The 20807-nt window shown below is 50.6% G+C and overlaps 1 protein-coding gene across 1 annotated transcript in view; it reads right to left on the bottom strand.

Moving 5' to 3' along the window:
- LOC144776450 (calcium-binding protein 2-like) overlaps positions 1–20807 on the bottom strand; it is a 78748-nt gene that overhangs the window by 19986 nt on the left and 37955 nt on the right. The window contains exon 4 of the mRNA XM_078659270.1: positions 5122–5231. Coding sequence (XP_078515396.1) covers positions 5122–5231 — 110 coding nt within the window. The remainder of the gene's footprint in view (positions 1–5121; positions 5232–20807) is intronic.

Raw genomic sequence — 20807 nt, 5'->3', positions numbered from 1 at the left:
AGAGCCCATGGGCCAGCCCAGTAGTCCTGGTGCCAAAACCTCATACCCAAGATGGTAAGAGAGAAATGGGGTTTTGCGTGGATTACAGGGGTCTCAATGCTGTCACTAGGACAGATGCTCACCCCATTCCAAGAGCAGATGAGCTCATTGACAGATTGGCTTCTGCCAAGTTTCTGAGCACATTTGATCTGACAGCTGGCTACTGGCAAATCAGACTAGCTGAGGAGTCAAAAGCCAAAACAGCATTCTCTACCCCTAGTGGACATTATCAGTTTGTGGTAATGCCCTTTGGTTTGAAGAATGCACCTGCCACTTTCCAAAGGTTGGTGAACCAAGTCCTTACTGGGTTGGATGACTTTTGTGCAGCTTATCTAGATGATATTGCTGTCTTTAGCTCCACCTGGGAGGATCACCTGATCCACCTGAAGAAAGTTTTGGAGGCCCTGCAAAAGGCAGGCCTAACTATCAAGGCCACAAAGTGCCAGATAGGGCAGAGTAAGGTTGTATACCTGGGCCACCTAGTAGGTGGAGGCCAGGTTCAGCCACTGGAAAGCAAAATCCAGGCCATACAGGACTGGGCTCCTCCAGTTACCCAGACACAAGTCAGAGCCTTCTTGGGCCTGACTGTGTATTACAGAAAGTTTGTGAAAAACTATGGGTCTATAGTGACACCATTAAATGACTTGACATCCAAGAAGATGCCAAAAAAGGTTCAGTGGACAGTTAGCTGTCAGAAGGCATTTGAAGACCTGAAGAAGGCCATGTGCTCTGCACCTATCCTAAAGAGTCCTGACTACTCCAAACAGTTCATTGTTCAGACAGATGCTTCTGAGTTGGGGGTGGGAGCTGTGCTCTCACAACTTAATCAAGATGGTCAAGACCAGCCTATTGCTTTCATTAGCAGGAGGCTAACTCCCAGAGAGAAACGTTGGTCAGCCATTGAGAGGGAGGCCTTTGCTGTGGTTTGGGCATTAAAGAAGTTGAGGTCCTACTTGTTTGGAACTCACTTCCTGGTGCAGACAGACCATAAGCCCCTCTTATGGCTTAATCAGATGAAGGGTGAAAATCCCAAACTACTCAGGTGGTCCATTTCCCTACAGGGGATGGACTTTACAGTGGAGCACCGCCCAGGGACTGACCATGGTAATGCAGATGGTCTCTCCAGGTACTTCCACTTAGAACATGAAGACTTATCTGGTCAAGGTTAGTTTAATGTCCCTGCGTTTGGGGGGGGGGTTGTGTAGGAGAGTAGGGTCTGCTATCCTATGGTCACCCCAAATTTTTGCTTTTTGCTTCACTGGTTTTCGACTACTGAGGCTGTGGGCCTGCTGATCAGACCCCCAGCCTGCTGTTCTCTCACTAAATTAATGACACATGTGCTATAGGCACATACCAATTGGAAATGGACTCCTTGTCAGCCCCTGTAGAATGCACTATAGGTGCACAGGGCACAGGAGACACTAAGGCCTACCAGGGGCTGCAGCATATCTTTTGCCACCCCTGGCTGGTTCTTAAATTGACACAACTGGCTGATCACTCAGCTGGGGTAAGGTGGTGTACACACCCCTTGCTTAGATATAGTATACCTATGTCTAAACCTATATCTGGACACATGTAAACCTGTGAGCCACTCCTATAGTCAGGCCTCACCAATCCTGGAGGCTGGGTGCATGGTTTTATGTGAGATGGAGCTCTAGCATGAGCTGAGCCTGTCTGCAGCCGTCGGGAACAAATCCCTAAGCTGTTTCAGGATAATGCCATACCATATACTATTAAGTGCCTTATAATCCTCGCGGTCATTTAGCAACTTTGGTTTGGCTTTATCAAAACATGTCGTGTAAGGTGTCATACGCTTTGGAATACCATCCCCTCGCCAGTTCTGGCGACGGGGATGGCATTCCACCCCTCTAGAGGGGTAAGACATGTTACTTCACTTTAATGCGGTTGATTTCTCCAAAGGCCTTAAGATCCACAAAATGGATGCCTCTGCCACAGACAAATGTCTGGACCCCTGGAGCTGACCGAAACTCAGTCAAGGGGGTCCTGGACAAAGGGTTTCCTGTCACAGGAGGGTGTCACCGCCCTCCAGACAGGAGATAGTGTATTGTAGCAGGGAGGTTTGAAAGAAACCAGACACTGCCTGGGGCGCACAAGGCTGCCCCTTGCATAATCCGGCCAAACCGGTTCTGGGGCACTCCAGCCCTCGTGCCAGGGCGGCCTGGATCAAAGGAAGGGGGTGTATCCACCCACTTCCTGGGTCCCACCCATAGGAGGGGACCTAGCAGGTAATCACGCCCACCAGATTCGAATAAGAGTGGGAGCAGTGCCAATGCACATCAGATTTCCTGGAAGAAACATTTGAAACGATATTCTGGACCCTTCGCCCTCCATCTCAACGTGGAAGCCCGAAGAATCTCCCTTGTGGTCAAGGAGTGACCACCCTGCAGCAGCAGGCACCATCCAGCCCTCGACGTCTACTTAGTTGCAGTTCCCGCCGGAACTCGAGCGACTGAGATCAACGAGATCAAGCCTGCCCAGCTTCTAACAGCCCGATCCACAGTCCCTGCAAAGCTGAGACCCGTGGAGGCGACCGGAAGCGTGGGGCACGCCATCTTGAAGTGACCACGAGACGCTGACCGTGCAGCCCACGAGTGACCCTCGAAGCTGTGCACCGGGGTTTGAGAAGCCCCCACCCTGAGCTACTCCTGAGCCGAAGTTCAGCCCTCCACACTCGACGAGTGCTGCGTGGGGCCCTTTGGCACGATTTGGCTCAACGCGTTGGCCCGGTCACTTGCCAGCTGGCTTGTGGTCCCTGTGCCGACGAACTACCTAAGAAGACTTGTGATTCTGGTTGCTCCAGATCCACACCAGCTCCCCTGAAAAGGAGCCCCGACTCTGACCTTCCTGGTCCGAGTGAGAAGCAATCTTCCGATCCTGCGTGGATTGCTCTTACCAAGGCTTGTTTGCTCCAAACCTGAAGCCGACTGCACCGACGGTGAGAGTCTGCGTGGGACAGATCGTGACCTGCTCCTGACGTTGCAGATGCCCCAGAGCCCACGTGACAGCGGAGAGAAGCTCCTCGACGACCACCTGATTGCGCCCGACATTGCCTGGTTCTGTCCTGGTTCCACCCTGGTCACTGCTGAGTGACCCAGACTCTGTCCCCTCTGCTTTCAGGTACTCTACAACTTGAGTCCACCCTTGGACTCCACCGGACACTTCATCTTTAACCCGCCTGCAGCCCTTTCAGCTTCAAGCACCAAGAGCCTGCGTGTCAAAACCCGACGCCACTTCGACCCTGTGCACCCACTTCCTGTGGGTGAGGTAACTTTGCTCCGCCGGTGTTCCCACACTGGTGCACACCTCTAGGGTCTGTGTGTTAAGTTTTGTTCCTCTAGGTTCAGCGGAAGTGTCCTTAAACTTTAACTCTTTGACTTTTACGCACCATTGGTTAACATTGGTGCATGCGTGCGCTTTCCGCACATCTCCCGAATCCCGAGGGCCATTCCCGACTTCAGCATTGCTTGTCCTGACTGCTCCCAGCGATTCCCTAGGCCCTAGGCCTAACCACTGCTCGAGTGGCATCTCTTATACCACTTGTTTAGTATATGGTTTGAGTGGCCACCCGCCCTCATCCATAATTGTGCAACTTGTATGTTTAAACAGTGCTTTTTGATTTAACGCTTGTGCCCCTTTATTCATAAAGAATACTGGGGATTGTTTTTAGTAATAAACACATATATTTTTATAATATATACTTGTGTGGTGTCCTTTCATTTGGTATTACAGGATTGTATGTGGTAAAACAGCTCGCTTAACACGACCTCTTAAGTTAAGCCTTTAGGCTGCTTAGTCCATGCTACCCCTAGGATAGCTTGTCTAATAAGGTTGACTTACAACCAGACACCATAAGGGATTGTTTGGTCAGGTAGTAGGTGGTTCCAGAATTGGAAACATCCCCTACCAGGCCAACTTCTCACAATAGGTCAGACATATTTATCGTTCCTGTTTTCAGTTTCTATTTGTTATGAATTTCAGTGAGTTTTATCAAGTGTTTTAAAACTTTTTTTAAATCATGGTTATTATAGTTTACATCTTATAATAAATGCCCCTTGTATTTTCTTTCTCACCTCATATATTTCTATTGTCAATTCTCCTTTCCTTCTTTTTCCTTCTCACAGCCTTCTTTTTATCCTTTCTGTGAATTGACTCTTTTATGTAACATTTGGCTATTTAGCTCACCTGTGTGCATGTATGTATGGGGTATTTGTATAGGGCAAACATAGCCAAAAGACAGTGGAGCACTGTACAGCCAAAGATACAGTTAACAAGTGATTGGAGCGGTAGCTCGGTTCTGGCAAGAGTAGGCACCTGTTACTGCATTGATGTAGTGTTCTTTAAGGAGGTACAGCCTCAGCTCTTCCCTGAAATAGAGCAGGTGTGGGCAGTCCTGACAGATATAGGGATGATGTTTTGCATCCTGGATGCATAAATGGTGAAGGCTTCTTGCCTTCTTCTCTGCACTTCTTTGCCTCCATTCTCCTGGTGTGCTGAGAGCCACTTGAGATGAGAAACTCATCAGTCAGAAATATGGGGATGCTGGTTGTGACAGCTTTGTAAATGATGCTGCTGGTTTTGAAGATGTGGTCAGTCGGAAATGGGAGTTAATGGAGTTCCATCAGGATGGGGGTGATGTGATCATTTCTTTACAGGCCGTGGATGAGTCTTGACCAGCTGCAGTGACGTCAATGTGGGGTCACTTGTCAGAGCCGCTTCAACCCTGTCTGCATGTGAACACGGGCACTGTCTGGTCTGCAGTGGAAATCTTCTTAGCTGGACGTCAGATCTAAGCCTCAGGCCAGCTCCTCAGCTCACTCTGAACCTCCTTCCAGCACAAGGCAACACCAAGTGGTTGCCTTACGTGCTGCCAGCAGGAGGCACCATACTGTATTTACACCTGCAGCATCATTTCCTTGAGGAGATGGAGGGTGCCCCTGGGTGTGATGGCACAGGTCACTGCACCCCCTGAGTCTGCCTATTCTCCTTCTCTGCCCTAGTCTGCCTCCCCCTGATGTAACTACCCCTCCCCCCCCACACACGGCCAGGAGCTGCGGTAAGTACCTGCTTGAAGGCGATCTTCAGCTCATGCACGCCCACCATGTGCGCCGTCTCAGCCAGCATCTTCGGCCCTATCAGCTCCACAAAGTCCTCGAAGTCCACGCGGCCGCCCACTGCGGAGGACAAGAGACATGGGGGGTTGAGAATAAGATTTGGGGTGGGACTTACCTTTGGCATTAGGAAGAGGAGATGAGCAGGTCTCAGTTTGTTGACACTGGCAATGGAGGTCTTCAATTATAAAGTGAAATATTAATGTATTAATGTCTTAATTTTTAGATTTTGAGTTTTACCAGCACACTGCACCCAGGGACATTTTAGGGAATTTGGGGGCCCTGGGCCAAACGTATTTTGTGGGCCCTTGTTCAGCTATGAATTTGTGATCCAGTTTCATCTCTGTCATGCCCCCTTTGGCTGGGTCACTGACAATGCACAGGGACAATGGTATAAATTCTAAGGGGCATATTTAAAAGCCTCTTGCGCCTCTTTGATGCCGCCGTTGCGTCACTTTTGGGATGCAGCAGTGGCGCAAAGCCAGCGTCATGCTATGGGGTATTTACAACATGACGCATTTGGGAGATGCGTCACGTTGTAGGCGTTCTGGCAAAGGGGGGGGGGGGCGTTACGGCGCAGGAACGCCTCCTAAAAGTGGCTAGTGAAATCTATAAGATTTCACTCAGTCACTTTTAGGGCCATGCTGCGTCAAAACCCTGCGCCTGCTTTAAGCAGGCATAAGGATTGACGCGGCATGTTAGAGATAGGGCACGCATCTGCCCATCCGAGCGCCACGGTGTGCCGCATTGTAAATGCGGCGCATCAGTGGTGGCGTACGGGTGGGCAGATGCGACAACTCTTCTGGCGCATCTCTCCTGATTAGCAGAGAGGCGCCAAAAGTCATAAATCTGCCCCTAAATGTGTTTGCATCTAATATTCAGGGATAGTGACGTGTGTTTTCAAGATTGTAATACAGCTGCAGCTCACTATTAACACTGCAAATATTCTCTGTGACCCCCCTCCCATTTCTCACATGTGAAGTCCTCTTTTGATCTAAAAGATTATTTTTTTAGAGATGTTGCATGAAACATAAACACAACATTTGTCAGAAAAATGTGTAATAGACTCTCACATATCACCCACATTAAAAATAGATTAAAAGAAAACGCTATTTTAGAACAATTGTTTTAAGAATGTTTCAAGGTCATCAGGGCAAGACTCTCTCAGGGGGCCCCTCTGAAAGATTGGGGCCCTGGGCCAGAGCCCACTTTGCACTTAAAACGTCTCTGACTACAGCAAAACCAGGCACGCACGTTGCACCGCGGCGCGTGACATCTTGTACGTTTTATTTTTATTTTTTGCAGTTTTGTCTTTCACAAAATACGCCACTGGGAGGCGCCAGAGTACTTTAGTGCGATCAATAGACAAGAGAACGCTAATTAAAGTGGAAAACGGTGTATATACCACGTCTATTGTTTAATACAGGTGTGAAGTGTATTTTACATTCAGACATAACAATTATAAACATAGAGAGAGCAGATTAGGCCTCATAAATTGTACAAGTGCCACCCTACACATTATGTTTTATACGAATCCATTCAACATCACGGTACAGAAATGCTGCAAAGATTTGACTATGGAAACGATCCTGGCCAGCCTTGGTTTTGCAGCTGAGACTTGGGCTGCCCGGCAAAGGCCACTCCGAAATGTAAGGAATGTCTGTCAAAAGCATTCAACCGATTAATTCCTTGAAAGACAAACCTCAACCCCTGATCCACTGTGGGCTGCCAAATGCTTCATCACGGAGCTCTGATGGATGAGGGGGCTGTGATCCGACTGCTCCTGTATATATCAATCACTGGCAGAGCTGTGCTTCAGAGGGTCCCTCGTATGCCATGTCATGGACAGAGATGTGTCGGTGGGAGTCCCATTTATGCCATGTCATGGAGAGAGCTGTGCCCCAGGGGTCCTGTTTATGCCATGTCATGGAGAGAGCTGTGCTCCAGAGGGACCTGTTTATGCCATGTCATGAACAGAGCTGTGTCTCTGTGAGTCCTGTTTATGCCATGTCATGGATAGACCTGTGTCTTTGGGAGTTCTGTTTATGCCATGTCATGGATAGAGCTGTGCTCCAGAGGGTCCTGTTTATGCCATGTCATGGATAGAGCTGTGCCTAAGTGATCCTGTGTATGTCATGGATAGAGCTGTATCTCTGGGATTCTGTTTATGCCATGTCATGAATAGGGCTGTGCCCCAGGGGTCCTGTTTATGCCATACCATGTCATGTATACAGCTGTGCTTCGGAGGGTCCTTCATATGTCATGTCATGGATAGAGCTGTGAATCAGAGGTCCTGTTTATGCCATGTCATGGATAGAGCTGTGCCTCGGGGTTCCTGTTTATGCCAATTAATGGATAGAGCTGTGTCTCAGGGGTCCTATTTATGCCATGTCACGGATAGAGCTGTGCTCCAGAGGTTCCTGTTTATGCCATGTCATGGATAGAGCTGTGCCTCAGGGGTCCTATTTATGCCATGTCATGGATAGAGCTGTGCCCAGGGGACCTATTTATGCCATGTCACGGAGAGAGCTGTGCTCCAGAGGGTCCTGTTTATGCCATGTCATGGATAGAGCTGTGCCTCAGGGGTCCTATTTATGCCATGTCATGGATAGAGCTGTGCTCCAGAGGGTCCTGTTTATGCCATGTCATGGATAGAGCTGTGCCTCTAGGGTTCCTGTTTATGCCATGTTATGGATAGAACTATGCCTCAGGGGTCCTATTTATGCCATGTCATGGATAGAGCTGTGCTCCAGAGGGTCCTGTTTATGCCATGTCATGGATAGAGCTGTGCCTCATGGGTCCTGTTTATGCCATGTCATGGATAGGGCTGTGCCCAAGAGGGTCCTATTTATGCCATGTCATGGGTAGAGCTGTGCTCTAGAGGGTCCTGTTTATGCCATGTCATGGATAGAGCTGTGCCTCATGGGTCCTGTTTATGCCATGTCATGGATCGAGCTGTGCCTCAGGGGTCCTGTCTATGTCATGTCATGGATCGAGCTGTGCCTCAGGGGTCCTGTCTATGTCATGTCATGGATAGAGCTGTGCCTCAGAGGGTCCCTCGTATGCCATGTCATGGATAGAGGTGTGCCTCAGGGGTCCTGTTTATGCCATGTCATGGATAGAGCTGTGCCTCAGGGTTCCTGTTTATGCCATTTCATGGATAGAGCTGTGCTCCAGAGGGTCCTGTTTATGCCATGTCATGGATAGAGCTATGCCTCAGGGGTCCTGTTTATGTCATGTCATGGATAGAGCTGTGCTTCAGGGGGTCCTGTTTATGCCATGTCATGGATAGAGCTGTGCCTCAGGGGTCCTGTTTATGTCACGTCATGGATAGAGCTGTGCTCCAGAGGGTCCTGTTTATGCCATGTTGTGTATAGAGATGTGCCTCAGGGGTCCTGTTTATGTCATGTCATGGATAGAGCTGTGCCTCAGAGGGTCCCTCGTATGCCATGTCATGGATAGAGGTGTGCTCCAGAGGGTCCTGTTTATGCCATGTCATGGATAGAGCTGTGCCTCAGAGGATCCCTCGTATGTCATGTCATGGACAGAGCTGTGTTTCAGAGGGTCCCTCGTATGCCATGTCATGGACAGAGCTGTGCTTCAGAGGGTCCCTCGTATGCCATGTGATGGACAGAGCTGTGCTTCAGAGGGTCCCTCGTATGCCATGTCATGGATAGAGCTGTGCTCCAGAGGGTCCTGTTTATGCCATGTCATGGATAGAGCTGTGCCTAAGTGATCATGTGTATGTCATGGATAGAGCTGTATCTCTGGGATTCTGTTTATGCCATGTCATGAATAGGGCTGTGCCTCAGGGGTCCTGTTTATGCCATACCATGTCATGTATACAGCTGTGCTTCAGAGGGTCCTTCATATGTCATGTCATGGATAGAGCTGTGAATCAGAGGTCCTGTTTATGCCATGTCATGGATAGAGCTGTGCCTCGGGGTTCCTGTTTTGCCAATTAATGGATAGAGCTGTGCCTCAGGGGTCCTATTTATGCCATGTCACGGATAGAGAGTGGAGAAGTGTGGCTCAATGGTTAGAGCGGCAGACCCTGATGCAGAGGTCTGGCCCAGGACCAGGGTTCAATTCCTGCCTTGGCTGGTCTCGGCGGATCTTGGGCTCATAATTCCTCGGACCTGATTTCTCGCCTCGGTGCCTACTCTAAGCATGGGTCCCACGCTGCAACTCTGGGCAATAGCTTGCTTAGTCTCCACAACGGCCCCTTACAGCGCTAGGGATGCCTGGTTGCACCCTGGGGATGCCCAGGAGTGGACATTTCACGGGGAAAAACCAGGAAGGGTTCCCTAGCGGTATGAGTACAGCGCCAGGACACTCAGGAGTATCAGTGCGCTTTACAAGTACGGCTACATAGAGCTGTGCTCCAGAGGTTCCTGTTTATGCCATGTCATGGATAGAGCTGTGCCTCAGGGGTCCTATTTATGCCATGTCATGGATAGAGCTGTGCCCAGGGGACCTATTTATGCCATGTCACGGATAGAGTTGTGCTCCAGAGGGTCCTGTTTATGCCATGTCATGGATAGAGCTGTGCCTCAGGGGTCCTATTTATGCCATGTCATGGATAGAGCTGTGCTCCAGAGGGTCCTGTTTATGCAATGTCATGGATAGAGCTGTGCCTCATGGGTCCTGTTTATGCCATGTCATGGATAGGGCTGTGCTCAGGAGGGTCCTGTTTATGCCATGTCATGGGTAGAGCTGTGCTCCAGAGGGTCCTGTTTATGCCATGTCACGGATAGAGCTGTGCCTCATGGGTCCTGTTTATGCCATGTCATGGATCGAGCTGTGCCTCAGGGTCCTGTCTATGTCATGTCATGGATAGAGCTGTGCCTCAGAGGGTCCCTCGTATGCCATGTCATGGATAGAGGTGTGCCTCAGGGGTCCTGTTTATGCCATGTCATGGATAGAGCTGTGCCTCATGGGTCCTGTTTATGCCATGTCATGGATAGAGCTGTGCCTCAGGGGTCCTATTTATGCCATGTCATGGATAGAGCTGTGCCTCATGGGTCCTGTTTATGCCATGTCATGGATAGCGCTGTGCTCAGGAGGGTCCTGTTTATGCCATGTCATGGGTAGAGCTGTGCTCCAGAGGGTCCTGTTTATGCCATGCCATGGATAGAGCTGTGCCTCATGGGTCCTGTTTATGTCATGTCATGGATCGAGCTGTGCCTCAGGGTCCTGTCTATGTCATGTCATGGATAGAGCTGTGCCTCAGAGGGTCACTCGCATGCCATGTCATGGATAGAGGTGTGCCTCAGGGGTCCTGTTTATGCCATGTCATGGATAGAGCTGTGCTCCAGAGGGTCCTGTTTATGCCATGTCATGGATAGAGCTGTGCCTCAGGGTTCCTGTGTATGCCATGTCATGGATAGAGCTGTGCTCCAAAGGGTCCTGTTTATGCCATGTCATGGATAGAGCTGTGCCTCAGGGGTCCTGTTTATGTCATGTCATGGATAAGCTGTGCTCCAGAGGGTCCTGTTTATGCCATGTCATGGATAGAGCTGTGCCTCAGGGGTCCTGTTTATGTCATGTCATGGATAGAGCTGTGCTCCAGAGGGTCCTGTTTATTCCATGTCGTGTATAGAGCTGTGCCTCAGGGGTACTGTTTATGTCATGTCATGGATAGAGCTGTGCCTCAGAGGGTCCCTCGTATGCCATGTCATGGATAGAGCTGTGCCTCAGGGGTCCTGTTTATGCCATGTCATGGAAAGAGCTGTGCTTCAGAGGGTCCCTGGTATGTCATGTCATGGACAGAGCTGTGTTTCAGAGGGCCCCTCGTATGCCATGTCATGGACAGAGCTGTGCTTCAGAGGGTCCCTCGTATGCCATGTCATGGACAGAGCTGTGCTTCAGAGGGTCCCTCGTATGCCATGTCATGGATAGAGCTGTGCTTCAGAGGGTCCCTCGTATGTCATATCATGGATAGAGATGTGCTTCAGAGGGTCCCTCGTATGTCGTGTCATAGACAGAGCTGTGCTTCAGAGGGTCCCTCGTCTGCCATGTCATGGATAGAGCTGTGTTCCAGAGGGTCCTGTTTATGCCATGTCATGGATAGAGCTGTGCTCCAGATGGTCCTGTTTATGCCATGTCATGGATAGAGATGTGCTTCAGTGGGTCCCTCGTATGTCGTGTCATAGACAGAGCTGTGCTTCAGAGGGTCCCTCGTCTGCCATGTCATGGATAGAGCTGTGTTCCAGAGGGTCCTGTTTATGCCATGTCATGGATAGAGCTGTGCTCCAGAGGGTCCTGTTTATGCCATGTCATGGATAGAGCTGTGCCTCAGGGGTCCTGTTTATGCCATGTCATGGATAGAGCTGTGCTTCAGAGGGTCCATCGTATGTCATGTCATGGATAGAGCTGTGCTTCAGAGGGTCCCTTGTATGTCATGTCATGGACAGAACTGTGCTTCAGAGGGTTCCTCATATGCCATGTCATGGATAGAGCTGTGCTTCAAAGGGTCCCTCGTATGTCATGTCATGGACAGAGCTGTGCATCAGAGGATCCCTCGTATGCCTTGTCAATGATAGAGCTGTGCTCCAGAGGGTCCTGTTTATGCCATGCCATGGATAGAGCTGTGCTCCAGAGGGTCCTGTTTATGCCATGTCATGGATTGAGCTGCACCTCAGAGGGTCCCTCGTATGTCATGTCATGGATAGAGCTGTGCCTCAGAGGGTCCCTCGTATGTCATGTCATGGATGGAACTATGCCTCAGGGGTCCTATTTATGCCATGTCATGTATAGAGCTGTGCTCCAGAGGGTCCTGTTTATGCCATGTCATGGATATAGCTGTACTTAACAAAGAGGGGAGGTAGAGTATAAAGTAGGATTCCTACTCCACGGGCACTAGTAACTAAACAAGAAGAATCCTACTACCTGTGTAAAAGGGAGAAACAGGGGGGGGGGGAAGCACACAGTGTTGTGTAAAATACCCCTCACACACCAACAGGCCCCTTGGTGTCATGCTTCATCATCGGGGTCTTCGCACCCCGCTGAAGGGATGCGGCACGCTTCGACCTGCGACTACGCGGGAGCGTTGACAAATCAGACTATGTGTGGTGTGTGTTGAGTGCAAGTGAAGGGTTTTGGATGTGAGTGGGAGGTGTAGTGATAAGTTTAAAAAGTACCTGGCTAGTGGGTGAAGTAAAAAGATTTTTATTAAATACCCCTAGCTGGTGCTGTTAAAAAATGTGCAAAGGGACGAGGTTTTCTGTCTTAATTAGGGACACCTTGTGCTGCTCCGCCGTGAATGGATTGCGGATGACCCAGGCGGTATAAATAAGGGGTTAAGGCGTGTTCTTATTGGTTAATAGGCGGAAATGGTAAATGACCATGTACGGGCGATACCTGTGCGGCCCTCCCCCTCCACGTATGTGGTCGGGTCACATGTAGCATGTACATCTCTCTTATTCGTTTATTACCGGGTTCTGGTGCGAAGACCCCGATGATGAAGCATGACACCATGGATAGAGCTGTGCCTCATGGGTCCTGTTTATGCCATGTCATGGGTAGAGCTGTGCCTCAGGGGTCCTATTTATGCCATGTCATGGATAGAGCTGTGCCTCATGGGTCCCGTTTATGCCATGTCATGGATAGGGCTGTGCCCAAGAGGGTCCTGTTTATGCCATGTCATGGGTAGAGCTGTGCTCTAGAGGGTCCTGTTTATGCCATGTCATGGATAGAGCTGTGCCTCATGGGTCCTGTTTATGCCATGTCATGGATCGAGCTGTGCCTCAGGGGTCCTGTCTATGTCATGTCATGGATAGAGCTGTGCCTCAGAGGGTCCCTCGTATGCCATGTCATGGATAGAGGTGTGCCTCAGGGGTCCTGTTTATGCCATGTCATGGATAGAGCTGTGCTCCGGAGGGTCCTGTTTATGCCATGTCATGGATAGAGCTGTGCCTCAGGGTTCCTGTTTATGCCATTTCATGGATAGAGCTGTGCTCCAGAGGGTCCTGTTTATGCCATGTCATGGATAGAGCTATGCCTCAGGGGTCCTGTTTATGTCATGTCATGGATAGAGCTGTGCTTCAGGGGGTCCTGTTTATGCCATGTCGTGTATAGAGATGTGCCTCAGGGGTCCTGTTAATGTCATGTCATGGATAGAGCTGTGCCTCAGAGGGTCCCTCGTATGCCATGTCATGGATAGAGGTGTGCTCCAGAGGGTCCTGTTTATGCCATGTCATGGATAGAGCTGTGCCTCAGAGGATCCCTCGTATGTCATGTCATGGACAGAGCTGTGTTTCAGAGGGTCCCTCGTATGCCATGTCATGGACAGAGCTGTGCTTCAGAGGGTCCCTCGTATGCCATGTGATGGACAGAGCTGTGCTTCAGAGGGTCCCTCGTATGCCATGTCATGGATAGAGCTGTGCTCCAGAGGGTCCTGTTTATGCCATGTCATGGATAGAGCTGTGCCTAAGTGATCCTGTGTATGTCATGGATAGAGCTGTATCTCTGGGATTCTGTTTATGCCATGTCATGAATAGGGCTGTGCCTCAGGGGTCCTGTTTATGCCATACCATGTCATGTATACAGCTGTGCTTCAGAGGGTCCTTCATATGTCATGTCATGGATAGAGCTGTGAATCAGAGGTCCTGTTTATGCCATGTCATGGATAGAGCTGTGCCTCGGGGTTCCTGTTTTGCCAATTAATGGATAGAGCTGTGCCTCAGGGGTCCTATTTATGCCATGTCACGGATAGAGAGTGGAGAAGTGTGGCTCAATGGTTAGAGCGGCAGACCCTGATGCAGAGGTCTGGCCCAGGACCAGGGTTCAATTCCTGCCTTGGCTGGTCTCGGCGGATCTTGGGCTCATAATTCCTCGGACCTGATTTCTCGCCTCGGTGCCTACTCTAAGCATGGGTCCCACGCTGCAACTCTGGGCAATAGCTTGCTTAGTCTCCACAACGGCCCCCTACAGCGCTAGGGATGCCTGGTTGCACCCTGGGGATGCCCAGGAGTGGACATTTCACGGGGAAAAACCAGGAAGGGTTCCCTAGCGGTATGAGTACAGCGCCAGGACACTCAGGAGTATCAGTGCGCTTTACGAGTACGGCTACATAGAGCTGTGCTCCAGAGGTTCCTGTTTATGCCATGTCATGGATAGAGCTGTGCCTCAGGGGTCCTATTTATGCCATGTCATGGATAGAGCTGTGCCCAGGGGACCTATTTATGCCATGTCACGGATAGAGCTGTGCTCCACAGGGTCCTGTTTATGCCATGTCATGGATAGAGCTGTGCTCCAGAGGGTCCTGTTTATGCCATGTCATGGATAGAGCTGTGCCTCTAGGGTTCCTGTTTATGCCATGTTATGGATAGAACTATGCCTCAGGGGTCCTATTTATGCCATGTCATGGATAGAGCTGTGCTCCAGAGGGTCCTGTTTATGCAATGTCATGGATAGAGCTGTGCCTCATGGGTCCTGTTTATGCCATGTCATGGATAGAGCTGGTCCTCAGGGGTCCTATTTATGCCATGTCATGGATAGAGCTGTGCCTCAGGGTCCTGTCTATGTCATGTCATGGATAGAGCTGTGCCTCAGAGGGTCCCTCGTATGCCATGTCATGGATAGAGGTGTGCCTCAGGGGTCCTGTTTATGCCATGTCATGGATAGAGCTGTGCCTCATGGGTCCTGTTTATGCCATGTCATGGATAGAGCTGTGCCTCAGGGGTCCTATTTATGCCATGTCATGGATAGAGCTGTGCCTCATGGGTCCTGTTTATGCCATGTCATGGATAGCGCTGTGCTCAGGAGGGTCCTGTTTATGCCATGTCATGGGTAGAGCTGTGCTCCAGAGGGTCCTGTTTATGCCATGTCATGGATAGAGCTGTGCCTCATGGGTCCTGTTTATGTCATGTCATGGATCGAGCTGTGCCTCAGGGTCCTGTCTATGTCATGTCATGGATAGAGCTGTGCCTCAGAGGGTCCCTCGCATGCCATGTCATGGATAGAGGTGTGCCTCAGGGGTCCTGTTTATGCCATGTCATGGATAGAGCTGTGCTCCAGAGGGTCCTGTTTATGCCATGTCATGGATAGAGCTGTGCCTCAGGGTTCCTGTGTATGCCATGTCATGGATAGAGCTGTGCTCCAGAGGGTCCTGTTTATGCCATGTCATGGATAGAGCTGTGCCTCAGGGGTCCTGTTTATGTCATGTCATGGATAAGCTGTGCTCCAGAGGGTCCTGTTTATGCCATGTCATGGATAGAGCTGTGCCTCAGGGGTCCTGTTTATGTCATGTCATGGATAGAGCTGTGCTCCAGAGGGTCCTGTTTATTCCATGTCGTGTATAGAGCTGTGCCTCAGGGGTACTGTTTATGTCATGTCATGGATAGAGCTGTGCCTCAGAGGGTCCCTCGTATGCCATGTCATGGATAGAGCTGTGCCTCAGGGGTCCTGCTTATGCCATGTCATGGAAAGAGCTGTGCTTCAGAGGGTCCCTGGTATGTCATGTCATGGACAGAGCTGTGTTTCAGAGGGCCCCTCGTATGCCATGTCATGGACAGAGCTGTGCTTCAGAGGGTCCCTCGTATGCCATGTCATGGACAGAGCTGTGCTTCAGAGGGTCCCTCGTATGCCATGTCATGGATAGAGCTGTGCTTCAGAGGGTCCCTCGTATGTCATATCATGGATAGAGATGTGCTTCAGAGGGTCCCTCGTATGTCGTGTCATAGACAGAGCTGTGCTTCAGAGGGTCCCTCGTCTGCCATGTCATGGATAGAGCTGTGTTCCAGAGGGTCCTGTTTATGCCATGTCATGGATAGAGCTGTGCTCCAGATGGTCCTGTTTATGCCATGTCATGGATAGAGATGTGCTTCAGTGGGTCCCTCGTATGTCGTGTCATAGACAGAGCTGTGCTTCAGAGGGTCCCTCGTCTGCCATGTCATGGATAGAGCTGTGTTCCAGAGGGTCCTGTTTATGCCATGTCATGGATAGAGCTGTGCTCCAGAGGGTCCTGTTTATGCCATGTCATGGATAGAGCTGTGCCTCAGGGGTCCTGTTTATGCCATGTCATGGATAGAGCTGTGCTTCAGAGGGTCCATCGTATGTCATGTCATGGATAGAGCTGTGCTTCAGAGGGTCCCTTGTATGTCATGTCATGGACAGAACTGTGCTTCAGAGGGTTCCTCATATGCCATGTCATGGATAGAGCTGTGCTTCAAAGGGTCCCTCGTATGTCATGTCATGGACAGAGCTGTGCATCAGAGGATCCCTCGTATGCCTTGTCAATGATAGAGCTGTGCTCCAGAGGGTCCTGTTTATGCCATGCCATGGATAGAGCTGTGCTCCAGAGGGTCCTGTTTATGCCATGTCATGGATTGAGCTGCACCTCAGAGGGTCCCTCGTATGTCATGTCATGGATAGAGCTGTGCCTCAGAGGGTCCCTCGTATGTCATGTCATGGATAGAACTATGCCTCAGGGGTCCTATTTATGCCATGTCATGTATAGAGCTGTGCTCCAGAGGGTCCTGTTTATGCCATGTCATGGATAGAGCTGTGCCTCATGGGTCCTGTTTATGCCTTGTCATGGATAGAGCTGTGCCTCAGGGGTCCTATTTATGCCATGTCATGGATAGAGCTGTGCCTCAAGGGTCCCGTTTATGCCATGTCATGGATAGGGCTGTGCCCAAGAGGGTCCTGTTCATGCCATGTCATGGGTAGAGCTGTGCTCTAGAGGGTCCTGTTTATGCCATGTCATGGATAGAGCTGTGCCTCATGGGTCCTGTTTATGCCATGTCATGGATCGAGCTGTGCCTCAGGGGTCCTGTCTATGTCATGTCATGGATAGAGCTGTGCCTCAGAGGGTCCCTCGTATGCCATGTCATGGATAGAGGTGTGCCTCAGGGGTCCTGTTTATGCCATGTCATGGATATAGCTGTGCTCCCGAGGGTCCTGTTTATGCCATGTCATGGATAGAGCTGTGCCTCAGGGTTCCTGTTTATGCCATTTCATGGATAGAGCTGTGCTCCAGAGGGTCCTGTTTATGCCATGTCATGGATAGAGCTATGCCTCAGGGGTCCTGTTTATGTCATGTCATGGATAGAGCTGTGCTTCAGGGGGGTCCTGTTTATGCCATGTCATGGATAGAGCTGTGCCTCAGGGGTCCTGTTTATGTCACGTCATGGATAGGGCTGTGCTCCAGAGGGTCCTGTTTATGCCATGTCGTGTATAGAGATGTGCCTCAGGGGTCCTGTTAATGTCATGTCATGGATAGAGCTGTGCCTCAGAGGGTCCCTCGTATGCCATGTCATGGATAGAGGTGTGCTCCAGAGGGTCCTGTTTATGCCATGTCATGGATAGAGCTGTGCCTCAGAGGATCCCTCGTATGTCATGTCATGGACAGAGCTGTGTTTCAGAGGGTCCCTCGTATGCCATGTCATGGACAGAGCTGTGCTTCAGAGGGTCCCTCGTATGCCATGTGATGGACAGAGCTGTGCTTCAGAGGGTCCCTCGTATGCCATGTCATGGATAGAGCTGTGCTCCAGAGGGTCCTGTTTATGCCATGTCATGGATAGAGCTGTGCCTAAGTGATCCTGTGTATGTCATGGATAGAGCTGTATCTCTGGGATTCTGTTTATGCCATGTCATGAATAGGGCTGTGCCTCAGGGGTCCTGTTTATGCCATACCATGTCATGTATACAGCTGTGCTTCAGAGGGTCCTTCATATGTCATGTCATGGATAGAGCTGTGAATCAGAGGTCCTGTTTATGCCATGTCATGGATAGAGCTGTGCCTCGGGGTTCCTGTTTTGCCAATTAATGGATAGAGCTGTGCCTCAGGGGTCCTATTTATGCCATGTCACGGATAGAGAGTGGAGAAGTGTGGCTCAATGGTTAGAGCGGCAGACCCTGATGCAGAGGTCTGGCCCAGGACCAGGGTTCAATTCCTGCCTTGGCTGGTCTCGGCGGATCTTGGGCTCATAATTCCGCGGACCTGATTTCTCGCCTCGGTGCCTACTCTAAGCATGGGTCCCACGCTGCAACTCTGGGCAATAGCTTGCTTAGTCTCCACAACGGCCCCCTACAGCGCTAGGGATGCCTGGTTGCACCCTGGGGATGCCCAGGAGGGGACATTTCACGGGGAAAAACCAGGAAGGGTTCCCTAGCGGTATGAGTACAGCGCCAGGACACTCAGGAGTATCAGTGCGCTTTATGAGTACGGCTACATAGAGCTGTGCTCCAGAGGTTCCTGTTTATGCCATGTCATGGATAGAGCTATGCCTCAGGGGTCCTATTTATGCCATGTCATGGATAGAGCTGTGCCCAGGGGACCTATTTATGCCATGTCACGGATAGAGCTGTGCTCCACAGGGTCCTGTTTATGCCATGTCATGGATAGAGCTGTGCTCCAGAGGGTCCTGTTTATGCCATGTCATGGATAGAGCTGTGCCTCTAGGGTTCCTGTTTATGCCATGTTATGGATAGAACTATGCCTCAGGGGTCCTATTTATGCCATGTCATGGATAGAGCTGTGCTCCAGAGGGTCCTGTTTATGCAATGTCATGGATAGAGCTGTGCCTCATGGGTCCTGTTTATGCCATGTCATGGATAGAGCTGGTCCTCAGGGGTCCTATTTATGCCATGTCATGGATAGAGCTGTGCCTCATGGGTCCTGTTTATGCCATGTCATGGATAGGGCTGTGCTCAGGAGGGTCCTGTTTATGCCATGTCATGGGTAGAGATGTGCTCCAGAGGGTCCTGTTTATGCCATGTCATGGATAGAGCTGTGCCTCATGGGTCCTGTTTATGTAATGTCATGGATCGAGCTGTGCCTCAGGGTCCTGTCTATGTCATGTCACGGATAGAGCTGTGCCTCATGGGTCCTGTTTATGCCATGTCATGGATCGAGCTGTGCCTCAGGGTCCTGTCTATGTCATGTCATGGATAGAGCTGTGCCTCAGAGGGTCCCTAGTATGCCATGTCATGGATAGAGGTGTGCCTCAGGGGTCCTGTTTGTGCCATGTCATGGATAGAGCTGTGCCTCATGGGTCCTGTTTATGCCATGTCATGGATAGAGCTGTGCCTCAGGGGTCCTATTTATGCCATGTCATGGATAGAGCTGTGCCTCATGGGTCCTGTTTATGCCATGTCATGGATAGCGCTGTGCTCAGGAGGGTCCTGTTTATGCCATGTCATGGGTAGAGCTGTGCTCCAGAGGGTCCTGTTTATGCCATGTCATGGATAGAGCTGTGCCTCATGGGTCCTGTTTATGTCATGTCATGGATCGAGCTGTGCCTCAGGGTCCTGTCTATGTCATGTCATGGATAGAGCTGTGCCTCAGAGGGTCCCTCGCATGCCATGTCATGGATAGAGGTGTGCCTCAGGGGTCCTGTTTATGCCATGTCATGGATAGAGCTGTGCTCCAGAGGGTCCTGTTTATGCCATGTCATGGATAGAGCTGTGCCTCAGGGTTCCTGTGTATGCCATGTCATGGATAGAGCTGTGCTCCAGAGGGTCCTGTTTATGCCATGTCATGGATAGAGCTGTGCCTCAGGGGTCCTGTTTATGTCATGTCATGGATAAGCTGTGCTCCAGAGGGTCCTGTTTATGCCATGTCATGGATAGAGCTGTGCCTCAGGGGTCCTGTTTATGTCATGTCATGGATAGAGCTGTGCTCCAGAGGGTCCTGTTTATTCCATGTCGTGTATAGAGCTGTGCCTCAGGGGTCCTGTTTATGTCATGTCATGGATAGAGCTGTGCCTCAGAGGGTCCCTCGTATGCCATGTCATGGGTAGAGCTGTGCCTCAGGGGTCCTGTTTATGCCATGTCATGGAAAGAGCTGTGCTTCAGAGGGTCCCTGGTATGTCATGTCATGGACAGAGCTGTGTTTCAGAGGGCCCCTCGTATGCCATGTCATGGACAGAGCTGTGCTTCAGAGGGTCCCTCGTATGCCATGTCATGGACAGAGCTGTGCTTCAGAGGGTCCCTCGTATGCCATGTCATGGATAGAGCTGTGCTTCAGAGGGTCCCTCGTATGTCATATCATGGATAGAGATGTGCTTCAGAGGGTCCCTCGTATGTCGTGTCATAGACAGAGCTGTGCTTCAGAGGGTCCCTCGTCTGCCATGTCATGGATAGAGCTGTGTTCCAGAGGGTCCTGTTTATGCCATGTCATGGATAGAGCTGTGCTCCAGAGGGTCCTGTTTATGCCATGTCATGGATAGAGATGTGCTTCAGTGGGTCCCTCGTATGTTGTGTCATAGACAGAGCTGTGCTTCAGAGGGTCCCTCGTCTGCCATGTCATGGATAGAGCTGTGTTCCAGAGGGTCCTGTTTATGCCATGTCATGGATAGAGCTGTGCTCCAGAGGGTCCTGTTTATGCCATGTCATGGATAGAGCTGTGCCTCAGGGGTCCTGTTTATGCCATGTCATGGATAGAGCTGTGCTTCAGAGGGTCTATCGTATGTCATGTCATGGATAGAGCTGTGCTTCAGAGGGTCCCTTGTATGTCATGTCATGGACAGAACTGTGCTTCAGAGGGTTCCTCATATGCCATGTCATGGATAGAGCTGTGCTTCAAAGGGTCCCTCGTATGTCATGTCATGGACAGAGCTGTGCATCAGAGGATCCCTCGTATGCCTTGTCAATGATAGAGCTGTGCTCCAGAGGGTCCTCTTTATGCCATGC

The sequence above is a fragment of the Lissotriton helveticus genome, chromosome 1_1 (assembly GCF_964261635.1).
Source record: "Lissotriton helveticus chromosome 1_1, aLisHel1.1, whole genome shotgun sequence".
NCBI classification, from domain to species: domain Eukaryota; kingdom Metazoa; phylum Chordata; class Amphibia; order Caudata; family Salamandridae; genus Lissotriton; species Lissotriton helveticus.
Note: the sequence above shows the minus strand (reverse complement) of the source record. Positions and strands in the feature narration are given on the sequence as shown.